The sequence below is a fragment of the Fulvia fulva genome, chromosome 7 (assembly GCF_020509005.1).
Source record: "Fulvia fulva chromosome 7, complete sequence".
Taxonomy (NCBI): Eukaryota; Fungi; Ascomycota; class Dothideomycetes; order Mycosphaerellales; family Mycosphaerellaceae; genus Fulvia; species Fulvia fulva.
The window spans coordinates 1-14,985 of record NC_063018.1 but is presented as its reverse complement, the minus strand read 5'-3'; the positions used below and the strand labels follow the sequence as shown (position 1 = coordinate 14,985).

At 44.1% G+C, this 14,985-nt stretch overlaps 4 protein-coding genes across 4 annotated transcripts; 2 read left to right on the top strand and 2 right to left on the bottom strand.

Annotated features, from left to right (window-relative positions):
* Window positions 1-8,189: 8,189 nt before the first annotated feature.
* On the bottom strand, window positions 8,190-8,440 carry CLAFUR5_09818 (Avr9; the record flags this gene model as incomplete). The annotated part of the gene is made up of 2 exons (XM_047908966.1): window positions 8,190-8,342; window positions 8,402-8,440. 2 exons carry the CDS (start codon window positions 8,438-8,440, stop codon window positions 8,190-8,192), a joined length of 192 nt encoding a protein of 63 aa, XP_047764672.1.
* A 1,105-nt stretch (window positions 8,441-9,545) lies between these two features.
* CLAFUR5_09817 (uncharacterized protein) lies at window positions 9,546-10,420 on the top strand (the record flags this gene model as incomplete). The annotated part of the gene is made up of 4 exons (XM_047908965.1): window positions 9,546-9,574; window positions 9,631-9,715; window positions 9,788-9,820; window positions 9,911-10,420. 4 exons carry the CDS (start codon window positions 9,546-9,548, stop codon window positions 10,418-10,420), a joined length of 657 nt encoding a protein of 218 aa, XP_047764670.1.
* A 228-nt stretch (window positions 10,421-10,648) lies between these two features.
* On the top strand, window positions 10,649-12,565 carry CLAFUR5_09816 (uncharacterized protein; the record flags this gene model as incomplete). Its single annotated transcript, XM_047908964.1, has 2 exons — window positions 10,649-11,179; window positions 11,201-12,565. The coding sequence occupies 2 exons, from the start codon at window positions 10,649-10,651 to the stop codon at window positions 12,563-12,565; spliced, it is 1,896 nt and encodes a 631-aa protein (XP_047764669.1).
* A 535-nt stretch (window positions 12,566-13,100) lies between these two features.
* CLAFUR5_09815 (uncharacterized protein) lies at window positions 13,101-13,889 on the bottom strand (the record flags this gene model as incomplete). The annotated part of the gene is made up of 3 exons (XM_047908963.1): window positions 13,101-13,471; window positions 13,538-13,605; window positions 13,834-13,889. The coding sequence occupies 3 exons, from the start codon at window positions 13,887-13,889 to the stop codon at window positions 13,101-13,103; spliced, it is 495 nt and encodes a 164-aa protein (XP_047764671.1).
* Between the last annotated feature and the right edge of the window lie 1,096 nt (window positions 13,890-14,985).

Genomic DNA, 14,985 nt, shown 5'->3' with positions numbered 1-14,985 from the left:
CCTAGCTAATCCCGCTCCCTACGTAGAGACCGAACCCGCTACGGCTAGGGATAAAGGACTAACTGTCTTAAGACCGCTCTATATCTAACTTCCCGGTAGACTAGATAATATCGCGGACTATAAGAAGATCGAGGAAACCCCGGAGCTACTAAAACTAATCGTCCGGAGGAAAAGGACTAGGGATCCTAACGATAACTACGGCTAGGACTAGGACTATAAGGCTAAGCACTATAAAGCTATAATAGCTTCGTTCTACTAACTGCCCTAGGTAAACAATAGACTTACCGATGCCGACGAACGTATATTTATAGCTACGGTAGAGGAACTGTTCGACGAAGTCTAAGAATACGCCTTTACTACATTCGGACCTAGTATCGCCTACTAATAGGAAGTACCTATCCCGAAGATATATAAGGCTACGGTAGGGGATCCTTAATAGGGCTACTTATAGAAGGACGCTATCGATACTAAGCTACTCTCGTTATTAAGTAATAATACCTAGGAAACGGCTATCGCTCTAAGGGGGGCAAATATAGTCACCTCTAAGTAGGTCTTTGACGTAAAGAGACTTATTAGCGGAGTAATCGAAAAGTTCAAGGCGAGACTTATCGTAAGAGGGTTTTTATAGAAATTTGGCCTTGACTTCGAAGAGACATTTATACCTATAGTACGCTATAACACCCTAAGGGTCTTTATAGTAGTAGTTTACGAGCGGGATCTCGAGATATACTAGGTCGACATTAACAATACGTTTACCTAAAGCTACCTAGCCGAAGACATATATATAAAACCCCTACTAGGAGTCGAAACCCTACCGAATACGGTCCTTAAGGTACTCCGGAGTCTCTACGGCCTAAAGTAGGTAGCTAGAGACTAGAATAAGCTCTATGTCGCTACGTTAGTCAAAATAGGATTCTACTAGTCCGAGGTAGACCTATGTCTCCTAACTTATACTAAGAGAGACATTATACTACTTATCTATATAGACGATATACCTATTTTAGTACTAAGGTTGGCCGATATCTAATAGTTCAAGAAGTAGTTCGCGTAATACTTTAAGGTTAAGGACCTCGGGGAACCGGAGAAACTACTAGGACTAAAGATTACTCGTAATAGGCGTAACGGTACCCTAAAACTCGACTAGGGCTATTATATCCGTAAGGCCCTTACTAAAATAGACATAGGAAAAGAAAAGGCAAGCCTAATACTCTCGCTAATAGATAGTTACGATGATCTCCGTCCTATAGCCCCGAACGACGAGAGATGTAGCAAGGATAACTACTAGAGCGACAATAGGACCTAGATATAGCTAATTACTATAACGAGACCGGACCTAGCCTTCCTACTCGGGAGAACTAGTACATATGTCGCGGATCTAACAAAGCGGTATATAAAAGTACTAAAGAAGGTCTCGAGATACCTAAGGTCGTTCCCCGACCTAGGGTTAATGTTTAGACGTAGTAGCGGTACCCTAACCGGATACTTAGACTCCGACTACGCGATAGATCGAGTAGATAGGGTCTTAATTCTAGGACATGTCTAGCTAGTATACGGTACGCCTATATCCTAGATAAGTAAGAAGCAAAAGTCTATAGTAACCTCTACTATAGAGGTAGAGTTTATAGCGATAAACGCCGCCGCGAAACAATCCTAGTTCCTAGCGGCTATCCTCCGAGAGATAAACTACCCGGGGCTAGTAGGAGACTACTCTTTCTAACTAATAGTCCTAGCCGATAAGAGTACTGTCGACGAACTAAGACTAGTACGCCTTATAGGGGATAACTAGGCGGCTCTGACCTTAGTTAAGGACGCCTATATCCACGAAAGATCTAAGCACATTAATGTTGCCTATAACTATATTAGACACCTCTAGTAGTAGAGGAAGATCAAAGTAGAGTACTACTATACTAAGGAGATAGTAGCAGACGGTTTGACTAAGCCGCTAGCCGGTCCCTAGTTCTAGACCTTCGTACGATAGCTATAGCTAGTATAGTAGGAACAATCGTTCCTTACCTTACGACCTAAGTAGGAGTGTTACGAATATAGGTTAGTAGGTATGTCGTACGGTACTAAGACTAACTTAGTATATACTAAGCTAGTCGAGACAATAGTACGGCAATACTATTATAACACCGTACGAATCGTAGGATAAGACATAGGTGAAACCGATAGGGCGTAGTGAAATAGAACTAGGACTAGAGCAATATCCCTCTATATAGGTATAAGAGACGTAGTCTCTATACCGATAGTAGAGATACCTTTAGTACTAAATACTGTTCTACTATATACCTTTGTATACTATATTGGTCCTTCCTCCTTCCCTATTACGTGTCCTAACTTCCGTATATACACATGTTATACCTGTTTAATAGGAGGGACAATTAGAAGAGATAGTTCAACCTTTAGAGATATAAGATAGAGAGCTAATTAGTATTCTTTACAATTGATCACCTAATAGAAGTGTCTTTTAATAACATTAAGGGCAAGACTCTAAAACTCTAAGAAGAGGCTATAACTAAAGAGATCCTTAATCCGCTAATATAGACAAGACACAATATAGTATACAACTTTAGTATCCTTAGTAGGATTATAGAAGAAGATAAATTTGAGCTTAAGGGCTTATATAAATCTAGAAGAGCTACTAAGAAGTAGGTATATCTCTAGAACAAGTATAGCGAGGTACTACTAACCTATATATATAAGCTTATAAAGCAATTTGTGACCTTTAAGATAAGTGAAGAGTTCACTATTAGATCTGTATAGACACACCTAGTTTCTCTTAGAAAAAGGATTGCTAATATTGACCTAGAGGGTTAGTATTATAGGAAAGCTAATATAAGGATAACCTAGCTCTTAAGCTCACTACTACCTAACTACTATATAGCTAGGGATACTACTATAGCTCAGCTAAAGATAGATTATAAAAGGACCTTAAAGATCCTTAAAGCTTAAGAAGCTAGGTTAGATCCCTCTAAGGCTAAGTATAGTATAGTAGCTACCTAGGTCAAGCCCTTAGGTCTAGTAAGACTACTCTCCTACCTTCTCTATAAGAAGGATCATCTAATTAAAGACTGCCCTAGTCTACCTAAGGCAAGAGAGGTCCTTAGATCTCATTCCTAACTACTATCTTCCTAGAATATAACATATATTAAGAAGAAGAGAACTCTACTACCCACCTTAAGGAGGACACTAAGAGAGAAGTCCTCTATAGAAGAACTTAAGAAAATGGTAAAGAAACTCAGCTCTAATATACTATTACTCTAGAAGAACTAGGCCTAGTCTTATACCTCTAAAGCAAAGAAGACTAGAAAAGGTTTTTCCGCCTAAGAGTCACGTGACTTATACAGCTCGTCCCTAGAGACGATGTCTAATAATGATAAGTATAATAAAGTGGCTTACTCAACTATAGAAGTCTAAGGCAAGTTCCCCTTATTAGAGTAGTTACTTAACTCCTATACTTTATCCTATATAACTGACTAAAGCTACCTCTTTAGATCTATAACTCCCTTAATAAGGAAGAAATAGATCAAAGCAGGAGGTAGGTTTTTATTAGCCACTTATATTAGGAGTGTAGAGATAAGTAGGAGAGCTAGTAGAAAAGTTGTTTTAGAAGATATCCTACTTATACCTAAGCTAGGAGTAAACCTGGTTTTATAGAACTAGTTCAGCAAGCAGTTTAGTGTTCAACCTCTATCATTTTCTCTTATTTCCCTCTAGTAAGACTGTTGTCTAGACAAAGCTCCTTAGGGGGTTTCTATTTATTACTAAGATTTCTCCTCTCCTATAAGAACGGGCACATTACTCATTATGTATACTACTAATAGAGAATGCCTTTGTGACTACTTAATTAGAGACCGACCTAAAGTAGTAGGAGCTTTAGTATAGAAGATTTGTACACTTTGGGAAGAATTTGCTCTAGAATCTTAATAAGGTAATAGACTTGAAAGAACCTATTCCTATCCCTAAGGATAGCTTTTACTAGTGTAGAGTATATTCAATGGTAAAGATGAAGAAGTATAAAGGCAAAGTTATAGAGAGAAGACCTAAAAGACTTGTCCTTATATCTATTAATATATATGGCCTACTACTAATCTTAAGACTAGGATTTAAATACTAGCTTAAGATTGTTAATAACTTCTCTAGGAAGAAGTAGACCTTTCCTCTTAGGAAAAGAGAAGATGCTCTAGTTGCTCTCTAGTACTAGAAGATCAAAGTAGAGAGGAAATCATTAGCGTAGCTAAAAGTAGTAAGGCTTAATAATATAAAAGAACTTATTATATTAGTAAAGCAGTGGGAGAAGGATTTAGGGATTGGGCTCGAGCCGACTAAGGTATATAACTCTCTACAGAATAGACTAGTTAATAGGTCAATACAAACCCTAGAGGACTCTATAAGGACAATGCTTAAAGAGGCTAAAATTCCGGTTGAACCTTAGCCTAAATTACTAGAGGCCTAAACTTATATAAGGAACAAACTACTAAATAGCCTAGATTATAATAGGTTCAAGGTTTCACTAGATAAGGCTTTTAATAGTATTAAACCGACTATTAACTATTTAAAAGTTTAGAGATACAAAGCTGTTGTCTATATAGACACAAAATCCTAACCTTAATAGGCAAGAAGTAATAAGCTAATAAATAGGGGTCAAGAAGTAGTGTTTATTAGGTATATTAAAAACATAGCTAAAGCCTAGCTCTTTTAGGAACTAGACATAAGAGCTATTAAACAACACATATATATAGACTTCTTTAAGGACTAGCCTAGAGGTAATATAGGTCTTAATGTTCTAACATTAAATCTACTAAGCAGTATACTAGCTAGGAAGCCCTTAGGAAGGCCGAGGAAGAACGTATCCTTAGGACAATCTACCTACTATTTAGGCGTCTATTAAAGTACCCCCGAAATAGATTAGCTAATTAAGAGCCCTAAAGTCGCTTAGCCGAGAAAGCTGTTTATATAACTTCTCTAACCTCCGGAGAACGTAGGGGAATTTCAGAAAATCGATTAGCTAATTAAGAGAAGCTCCCTAGATCCCTAGGAAATAGACGTTACTAGGTTATAAGTAACGGTCCCTAAATTATCCCTTAGAAAGAGAAAGGCTGACTATAATGTTAAGGGCTATAACATAAAACAGAAAGCCCTAAAATCTATATTCCCTAAGCCCGAACTAACTACTAAAGTAGGAGAAGTAATAGATCTCTTAGAGAACCTTACTGCTTTTTACTAAGCTTTCCTTATAGCTATATAATTAGTAGACAGTTCAATACTATAGGATAGCGAATTCCTAGAAGAAGTTAAGGAAATGGCCTTTATAGCAACTATAGAAGCCATTATATATAAGTAAGAGGTCCTAACTCCAAAATCCTATAAGGATGCTATAAATGACAAGAAATAGGGACATCTTTAGAAGGAAGCAATCTAAAAGGAACTAGATACTCTATAGAGTAATAACACCTAGGAAAATTCTGTTCTACTAAAAGGAGCAAATCTAGTTACATTAAGATAGGTCTTTGATATTAAGAGAAGCATTAGTAGAGCTATTGAAAAGTTCAAGGCTAGACTAGTTATAAGGGGCTTCTTATAGAAGTTTAGTATTAACTTTATAGAGACATTTGTACCTATAGTAAGACAGGACACCCTTAGGGTGTTTATAGCTATTATGTATAAGAAGGATCTTTATCTTCACTAAGTAGATATAAACAATGTATTTATAGAAAGTACCCTCTATAAAGACATCTTTATGTTACTACTACTAGGAGTTGAGCTTCTACTAAACATAGTGTTCAAAATCCTTACAAGCTTATATAGACTTAAGTAAGTAGCTAGAGATTGGAATTAACTCTATATGTTAAAGCTTAGAGAGATTAGATTCATATAGTTAGAAGTGGATCTATACCTACTTATCTATAAGAAGATAGAGATTATAATCCTTATATATATAGATAATATTCTAATTGCTATACTAAAGTTAATAGATGTTCTCTAGTTTAAAAGAGAACTTAGCAAGATCTTCAAGATCAAAGATCTAGGTGAACCTAAAAAGATTCTTAGTATAAGAGTCATAAGGGATAGGAAGAGAGGAATCCTAAAACTTGACTAAGGACACTTTATTAGGGACAGCCTAGCTAAGATAGGAATGAACTATAAGAAGGCAGCATCTACATACTCACCTATAGATAGCTATAAGGCCCTTAAACCTTCAAGCTATATAGATAAGAGGTATAACAAGGTAGAGTACTAGAGTATCAATAGTACTTAGATATAGCTAGTAACAATTATAAGGCTAGACATTGCTTTTGCCCTAGGAAGGATAAGCTCATTTGTAAGTAACCTATCCACCTACTATATAAAGGCTTTAAAGAAGATCACTAGGTATCTAAGATCATACCCTGATCTAGGACTTTAGTTCTTAAAGTCTAGAAAAGGACACCTTATTAGATACTATAATTCTGATTATATAATAGACAAAGTAGACAGAGTCTCAATCCTTAGGTATGTCTTCTTCCTCTATAGGGCACTAGTTTCTTAGATAAGTAAGAAGCAAAAGTCTGTAGTAACATCTATATTAGAGGCTGAATATATAGCTATAAATGTATATACGAAGTAGTCCTAATTCCTAGCTTCACTACTAAGAGAAATAGATTGTCTAGAGTTAGTAGGAGACTGTTCCTATTAACTAAGAATCACTAGAAACTAGGAGACTATATCAAATTTGAGACTAGTCTAATTAAGAGGTAATAATCAAGCTGCCCTTACCCTAGTAAAAGATATATATGTTTATAACAAGTCGAAGCACATTGACATTGCCTATAACGCTATTAGGAAACTTTAGTAGAGGAGGCTTATTACTATTAAGTACACCCTAACCTCTAAGATAGTTATAGACGGGTTTATAAAACCAAAGACTAGTCTACACTTCTAGAGGTTTATAAGCTAGCTTAACCTATTATAAAAAGGTCTAAGTACTATTGATAGGAAGTGAGTAGACTGTAACCTCCTATACGAGATAAGTTGGAGTATTAAGATATAGGATCTTAAAGGGAGTTAATAATTAGGAAGTGATCTAGTAGCCTAAGGCATCTACGATAACTTAGCTTATAGGGAGATACCTTCTCTCCCCTTTAGCTTAGATAGACATCTAATATAACCAATATATTAGTTCCTAATATATTGCTATATACTCGTACTATTAGTTAGTTAAAGATTGATCTCTTACTCTACTCCGCTACTATCTACCCGTACTTATTTAACATAAAATCTACTTTAGGGCTTTCTTATTGTAGTAAATATTAGTAAGCGCTAGCCGGGCTTATAACTATTACGTTAGAAGTATAGAAAGTTATTATATAGGCTTATAAAGGGTGTTTTAAAAGTAGACTATATATTATATATATCGATCTAGAACAGACGAGTATTGCTCTTAAAGAGGCTATAGGTGACTAATCAGTCACCTAATTCTTAGCGTACGTGGCCTCAAGTTTTAATAATAGGCTATTGCCTATATACACGCTTAGATCGCGACAGAGACTACGGTACTCGCCGAACTTACGAGGCGACCGTAGGCTCTAACGCTATAGAGATAAAGACATCTACCGCGTAGCACCGTAACGACGTGTGAGCCTACGAACACTCGAGCGGAGGTCGCTAAGCCTAGCGGAGCGGCAGAAACACCCCGCGCAGCCCGCCCGGCGAGGGGCAAAGGGGGGTCTAGGGGGTCTCCCCCGGAAACAAAGAGGCGGATCTGCATTGCGCCCGAGCAGTCGATGCGTCCGCCCGAGCAGTCGATGCGCCCGAGCAGTCGATGCGCCCGAGCAGTCGATGCGCCCGAGCAGTCGATGCGCCCGAGCAGTCGATGCGCCCGAGCAGTCGATGCGCCCGAGCAGTCGATGCGGTAGTACGCTCGCTGCGGTAGTACGCTCGGCGATGTTGACACTCGTAGATACTGTAGATTCAACAAGGAGCCTTCGTCGGACTCTACGGGGCTTGGCTCTGCCGCCTCGCAGCACATTTGAGAAACTATTGACCAAAAGCCTTCAATATGAACGAATGTTACGACTAGGACTTATGTTGGATAAGGTCGCAACGTCGTCCGTCTATCTGCCTGCTTACTATCCCTTTCTACCTGTACGATTTACTCGCTAGTTATCGTACCTCTCCCCTCCTCTTCTCTCCACTTCCTCTCTAGTCCTCTAGTGGACACATTGTAGCTTATGAAAGTCGCATCTGCCACATTGACCCAAACAGTCGAAGGCCCTAGTACAACTTGAGTTACAGTAGTCTAGCCCGACTCCCAATCCTACAGGGAGGGCAGCTGCCCAGCAAAGTGGGAGAGTAGTAGCAATCTAAATAATGTAGTTAGTATATATTGTAATAGTAATAGTAGTGCTCGTAGTATATTTACTAGGAGAGCAAGCTCTACGCTAAGGAGGGAAAGCTTCATGATAGATACGTAAGTCGATAGACTTATTAAAATGACTATGGCTACAAAGACCTTAGTAGGCTTGAGGATTTTTCGAAATTCGTAGTGTTGATTTAGTAACAGTAGAGTAGAAGAGATCTACTGTCTACTTATACCTGTATATCTCTCTCTCGGCCGGATCTACTGCCTAGGTAGATATCTAGTTAATATCAAGTTAGCTAGCTACTGAAGTTTGCTATACCTAGCTGTTTCAAGGTTGTATTGCTCTAGGTAGATATCTAGCCAATATGAAGTCAACTAGCTATCTAGGTTTCTAATACCTAGCTGCTTGCGATACATATTAATAGCACAACAGCCGATAGATATCTTGCCCGCCTATCCAAGACCCGATAGCGTTTGCGACGGCGCCTATCGACGAGCGTAAAACAGAATGGCAGTATCTTCCTCCCGAATCAAACACCTGACACTAGGCATATTACGACCGGTGCTACACAATACCGCAGAACAACAGACAGCCTCGCCCACTGTCGCTCCCTAGCCTTGATAGAGAGACTGGTCACCTCTCGGCACATCGGACAAGGTCTAAGGAGCTCCCATGCCCACTTGTCACCCTGTTTCAGCGATGCGCGGTGTCGGCTTATTCTGTTTCGTCCTATTCTCCCCAGTTGCCTTGCTATCTTGTGACCAGATGCTGCCTCAGGCATACCGCCAAGGCGGCTCTCTGCGGAGCGTCTGGTGACAAACCGCGCCCTATTGCGGAAAGCTACATCCTCACTAGTAAAATGTGCTGCGAGGCGGCGGAGCCAACTTCTTCTAGGCCACGGAAAGTCACACAAACAACTGCGTGAGGCGAAGAAGGCGGAGCGAGCAGCCGCAGGAGGCAAGCCTAGCAGGAAGCCGAAGGCTAAGAGAGGTCATCAAGCGAACCAACAACCAGAAGATCTAGTTGCACCAGCCTCGTTGCCGACTCGACAAGCACTTACACGTGTGCGACCTCGCTTCTCGATACCAGATGTGCCTTTGCCATTGCTACGTGCAGACTATGAGCAGCACTTCCGGTTCCGTTACGACATAATCCTTAGTGATCTAGAGTACACACTCGAACACATCTAGCAACTCGTCCACGATGCGAGCAAGACACCAGAAGCCCAGCCAGTATGGCACGACATTATCAAGAATGGCTTAAAGTGGTGCTTACGCCAGTTGTATAGACAGGACACCACAAAGGAGCCAAAGCAAATTCAGATCGACTCGTTGATGGGCTTGATCTTCGGACTAAGTGACACCTTGCTTGCTGTCCGTACTGGTGAAGGCAAGAGTCTTATCTACTAGGGCTTCGTTATGCTCACCGGCTTGATTAGCATCTAGGTCACACTACTTAACCGCCTCGGTGTCGAACAGGTAAGCGACTCCGCCCGTACAAACGCGAACAACAACTTAGTCAACGTGCTGTTTATCAACGAGGAGACGAAGAAGCCGAACCCGAAGTAGGCTGAGCAAATTGTTCAAGCACTAATTGAGTATATCATCGCCGAACCGGAGCAACTCTACAGCCCAGCGTTCCTCTCGTTGCTTCGAGAGATTAGCAATCGAGTCGGCGCGATCATAATTAATAAGGTCTTCACTGTAGAGCAATGGGTGGGCTTCCGTCCGGAGTTTGCACAGCTTGCAAAGATTCGTAATGTGCTACCACTACATATCGTGTTCTATGGCTCGACTGCAACATTGCCGCGGCTTATAGAGGACTGGCTGTTCGAACACCTCGGGCTCCGTCCACGTGGCCTTGATCCATATCAGACGAAGGTCATTCGCGGCAGCTGTGACAGGCCTACTATTAGTCACCTTATTAAGCGCATTTCGCAAGAGTACCTCGGTGACTTCGACTTCCTGTATTTCGAGTGCGATGAGGCGGCGCAGATAGGCGACGACGGCATGATAGAAGCCACGCCCCACAAGATTCCAAAGACCCTCAACTTCGTCGATAGCTACAAGGCAATCTAGAACGGTGTTGGCATTATGCGAAAGTAGTTTGTCGACTTGACTAAGGACCAGACTAATGTAAAAAAGAAGTACACCTAGGATGACACTGGCGTCAATGTGAAGAAGGTCATCGGCTTCTACACTGCTTATATAGCTAAGCATGATTAAGACTGGTTGTATAGCGAGTTCGAGAAGGTTGGCCCACCTCCAGATAGCTCGCTGCTCCGCATTCTGTAGGCGACAACCATTATGAGCACCGGCATCAACATCGGCGATATCAAGCGTGTTACACAGACTCGACCGCCTATTACTCGCAACCTTTCTAACCTGACCCAGCGTCTTAGGCGTGCTGTCCGTGCTATTATGGAACAGGGCCAGGCCATTACCTTCCTGCAGTACTATTACTTCAACGACGAGAAGGATGACCCTCTTCCGCCTAGTGTCGCTCCTGGTGTCGCTCCGATTGTAGCAACCGCGGGTCCATCATCGGATCTTGTACGACGCAATCCATCGCGTACTCGCATGTTGCCTAGCAGGCTTCGAAAATCCCAAACACCCGGCGAAGAGGCTGGTGTTGCTAAGGATGAAGATGGTGACGACTTCACCAATGCTAGCTCCGTGGTTAACGAGGTTTCTGACCCAGCCTTCGGTACCCGTAAGAAGAAGCCTAAGCAGTACGGAGCCAACGGTTTGAAAGTCTGGAACAAGAATGAGATCCAGGCTCGCGAGAAGATCCCGCCAATATGGCTCGCCCTCGTTAACAGCGGCTGTCCTCGCAAGGTCATAAATGAGTATCTGTAGGAACACAAGCGGATGTATTATCAGGACCTACCGCCGGAAGGCCAGTGCTGCAACCAGGAGTTCCTAGACATTGACGTGTATCCAGAGAAGGATTTGGAAAGCACGAGCGGTATTATCTTGCCGCCGCAGCACATGCGTCGCATTAAAGCGCCGACTGCCTTACCCAATGTCGGAACACGCCAGTATTGCGCCGTGCCTCTGCTCGAGCAGTGGCTGTCACAACATGCTGCATCCAAGCTTCCTGGATACGATAATCCCTTTGGCAACATGTTCTTCGACATTCCGGCGCAGACCCTCATGGAGCAGACTCTGATCTGGGATCTGGCTAATGTCTTCACTCAGGCAGCCAAGGCAAGCAAGTGGTCGCTATTGACCGAGGCCGCAATGGATGCGAAGGCCAAGGAGTTTGCGGAGTGGCGAAAGCTGAACCAGGCCAAATTCGACGCCGTCGGCCTGAGCATACAGAATCTGATGACTGCCTTTAATAGCATGGCGCCGCAGGTGTATGCCGACTGGGAGGCATACAAGGAGCGTGTGGCTGCTGAGAAGGACGCTCGCAAGAAGGCTGATGCACTTGCTGTCGCTGCTACGCTTGGGGGTGATGCAGGTGTAGGCACTGCACAGGCTAGCGCCACATCTGACACCGAAGCCTCTCGTCGTAAGCGCATGATGGATGCTATCGCCAGATCCGGTTTGACAGAAGCTGGTCGTCTATCGCAACAAGAGAAGCAGTCGCAGTCGCAACCGAAGACACCAGCAGCCGGTTCATCTAAGCAGAAGACTCCAGCAACTGGTTCGTCCAACACTGGCGGTGGCGCACTCCCACCTCAGGACCCCGTCAACTACGTTAGCAACTTCGACGATGAGCCATCTTCTAGAGACCAGGCCAAGCTGTGGTGTCGCTTCCTTGACCTTCCACCATACAACGTCGGTCTCGCTGTGTATCGCGCTCGCTTGAAGGAGTACTACGCACCAACTGGCAAGACGGGTGTTTCTTTCCCAACCCAAGAAGACATGAACCGCAGCTTTGCCAACATCGATGACACAGACACCGAGGATGAGTTTGGCGGTGAGATCGACCTGGGTACAATGGACATCGACCGTCCGCAGTCCCCATTGTCTCGTCGTCGTGAGCAGAACGAGTCACCACCACCGGATGAGCCAGTATCCAAGCGTCCAAAAGCCGCCATACAAGCACCATCCTCAGATTATGGCTCCACCTTGGACCCAGCGACAGCCGATCTAGCGCTGTCCAATGCCCATCGCGAGAGTCGTACGCGCGGCAGGCAGCCAAATGAGCAGTACCGGGAGTTCATGTCCAGCAGTCGTGGTGGCAGTCGTGCGGGCAGTAGGAGTTGGCAGTAGGATTGTGAAAAGATGAAGCTGTAGGTCGTGAGATGGTTGGCATTGCTCAATGTTGCTGTCCTCGAAACAAAGAAGTTGAGGATGGGAAGGATCGAATTGCGGGTGCTGCCGTCTACGCAGAATGTAGAATAGCCTGCCAAATGTGTGCGTACTGCTGAGAATAGTTTCGTCATCCCATGCTGTCTTTCCTTTCGAGTCCATTTTCGAATCTTCAACTACCTCAACCATTGCAATATTCCCAAATACTTTTTGTGCGCTATTATATATTATAGCGCACAAAATGTCTGTGGGATCCATGTGCACCCAAGGATCGCAGCGAACGAGCAACACGCCGAAAGCGATGCGACACAACATGACACGCACGATCACATTAAGTCGAGAGAGGACGATTGAGACGAGAGAGACGAGAGAGAGAGGACAACGACATGCTCGGAAGCTGCTCAAGAGCTGGATATTATAATACCTATGCCTCACAAGGCTTGCGAAGCTAGCGGCAACGCCCACACTTCCCTCTACCCTGCTCACCCTCCCATTGCTATGCTGCAATGCGGGTGTATTTACGGCACGGATGCCTACCTCGCAAATCACTAAGGCAGCGGCGACATAGTAAGGTCATAACCTCAGCCTCCCTAGCAACCTCCTCAATACGATCTACGTGTAAGTACCGGCGCTTCTTAGCTTCGCGAAGCCTATCAAAGTCGTGCTGCGTTAAAACGCGATAATACCTTCCAGCGACGACAGGACGATAGTATGCGGCACGAGTGCTACGAGGCCGACCTATCCGAGCTGGCTGTGGCACGAATGCCGTAGTAGCAGTAGTACCAGCAGCAGCAGTAGCAGCATTATCTTCATCCTCGTCCTCATCCTCGTCCTCTGGATCGGAATCCGGTACATCGTAGATATTGCCTCGAGAGGCCGGCGCAACAGCAGATCATCCTGATGGTGGTGGTGCCAGGCCAGGGCGAGGGAGACGGCCGCGTTGAGAAGGCAAGCGACCAACGCGAGCCGGAGGCTGTTGTGGTGGTGGTGATGGTGAGGAGCTGTATACTTGTTGGACAATACAACTCAGACAACGCGATTACATCGAAGACATACGGAGCAGGCGGCACAAAGTCATCTTCTTGTGTCGGACCAGCCGACGACGAAGCAGCAGCGCCGCGTAAGACTTCTTCTGCTGTTCTGCCGTCCTAAGGGGCAGCAGTGACGGCGGTGGTAGTGCTACATTGCTATTAGATGACAACCACAAATAAGGTGGGTGAGGTGCTTACGATTGAACGTCTGCTATGTCGAGAATACGCCCGACGAACGAGTCGTCGTTAGACATGGTGGTTGGTGGTGATAATAGTGGTGCGGACTTGCGAGCGAGAGCGACAAAGAACAACGACGGCAGTGGCGACGACAGTGAGGTGTGCTGGCGGCGGTTGTTCTTGAGGAAAGGAAGAGGAAGTGACACTGCGAAGAGTCGAAGTTTTGATATCGCTAGCTGCTATTGTCGACACGAAGCTATTGTTGGATTCACCTCACATGCTGTCTCACATGCTGTCTCACATGCTTTTTGTGCGCTATCTATTGTTATAGCGCACAAAAACTTACGCCACTCCACTACGTAACAATCCTTTCGACCGAGGGCTTAGATCCTGGCACTTCTTATAACAATCGGCTCAAAAGCCTTATTGTTAGCACTACCTTGTCTACTACTACTCGTAATACCCTATGTAGCCGTCTTGAACCACCCCTAGGCCTAACTACGCTCGCTAGTTAGTAGCCTAGCCGCATCTTCACCTGGATTAGTCAAGCCGATAGGCTCTGCATCGAGCAATGTTAGGATACCAGTCCCATCACGAAGGCGCTTACTATATGTCTCGTCCTCCTCAGCACCATCTGTAAGGGCGCCACGGTCGACTGCACGGACACGCTCATACGTATCAGCCCCGTCAATATCGTCTACACCGAGTACCGCATCTTCAAGAGTTGAGGTAGCTTCTCTATTGTAGCGAGCCTCGTTCTTACTGTTCAGCGTATCGACCTAGGCTCGGACAATGCCTACACTAGTCTAGATAATGTTACGAGAGTAAGTACTAGGGTGGCCAGCTTAGAACTTCACCAATCCGGTAGTGACGAGGTTGTGGGCAACATCCTGGCTCAAGTCCTTCGTGGTGTGCGATGTGCTGTTCTCGACACCGAGGTCACGACGTAGCATCTTCTTCAGCACACGACTAGCCTCGCGATTGCCACCCTGCTTACGAAGGGCAGCAGCCACATCACTGTTGCTACCGAAGTGCTAGAAGTTCTCGCCGTATTCGCCATTATGAAGCTCAAGCTGCTCGTCCGTAGCAAGCCACTTACCCTCCTTACTAGACGGTTAATAAGGCTGCTGACCAAACCGGTTAGGGTTAGGTTAGGTTAGGGTTAGGGTTAGG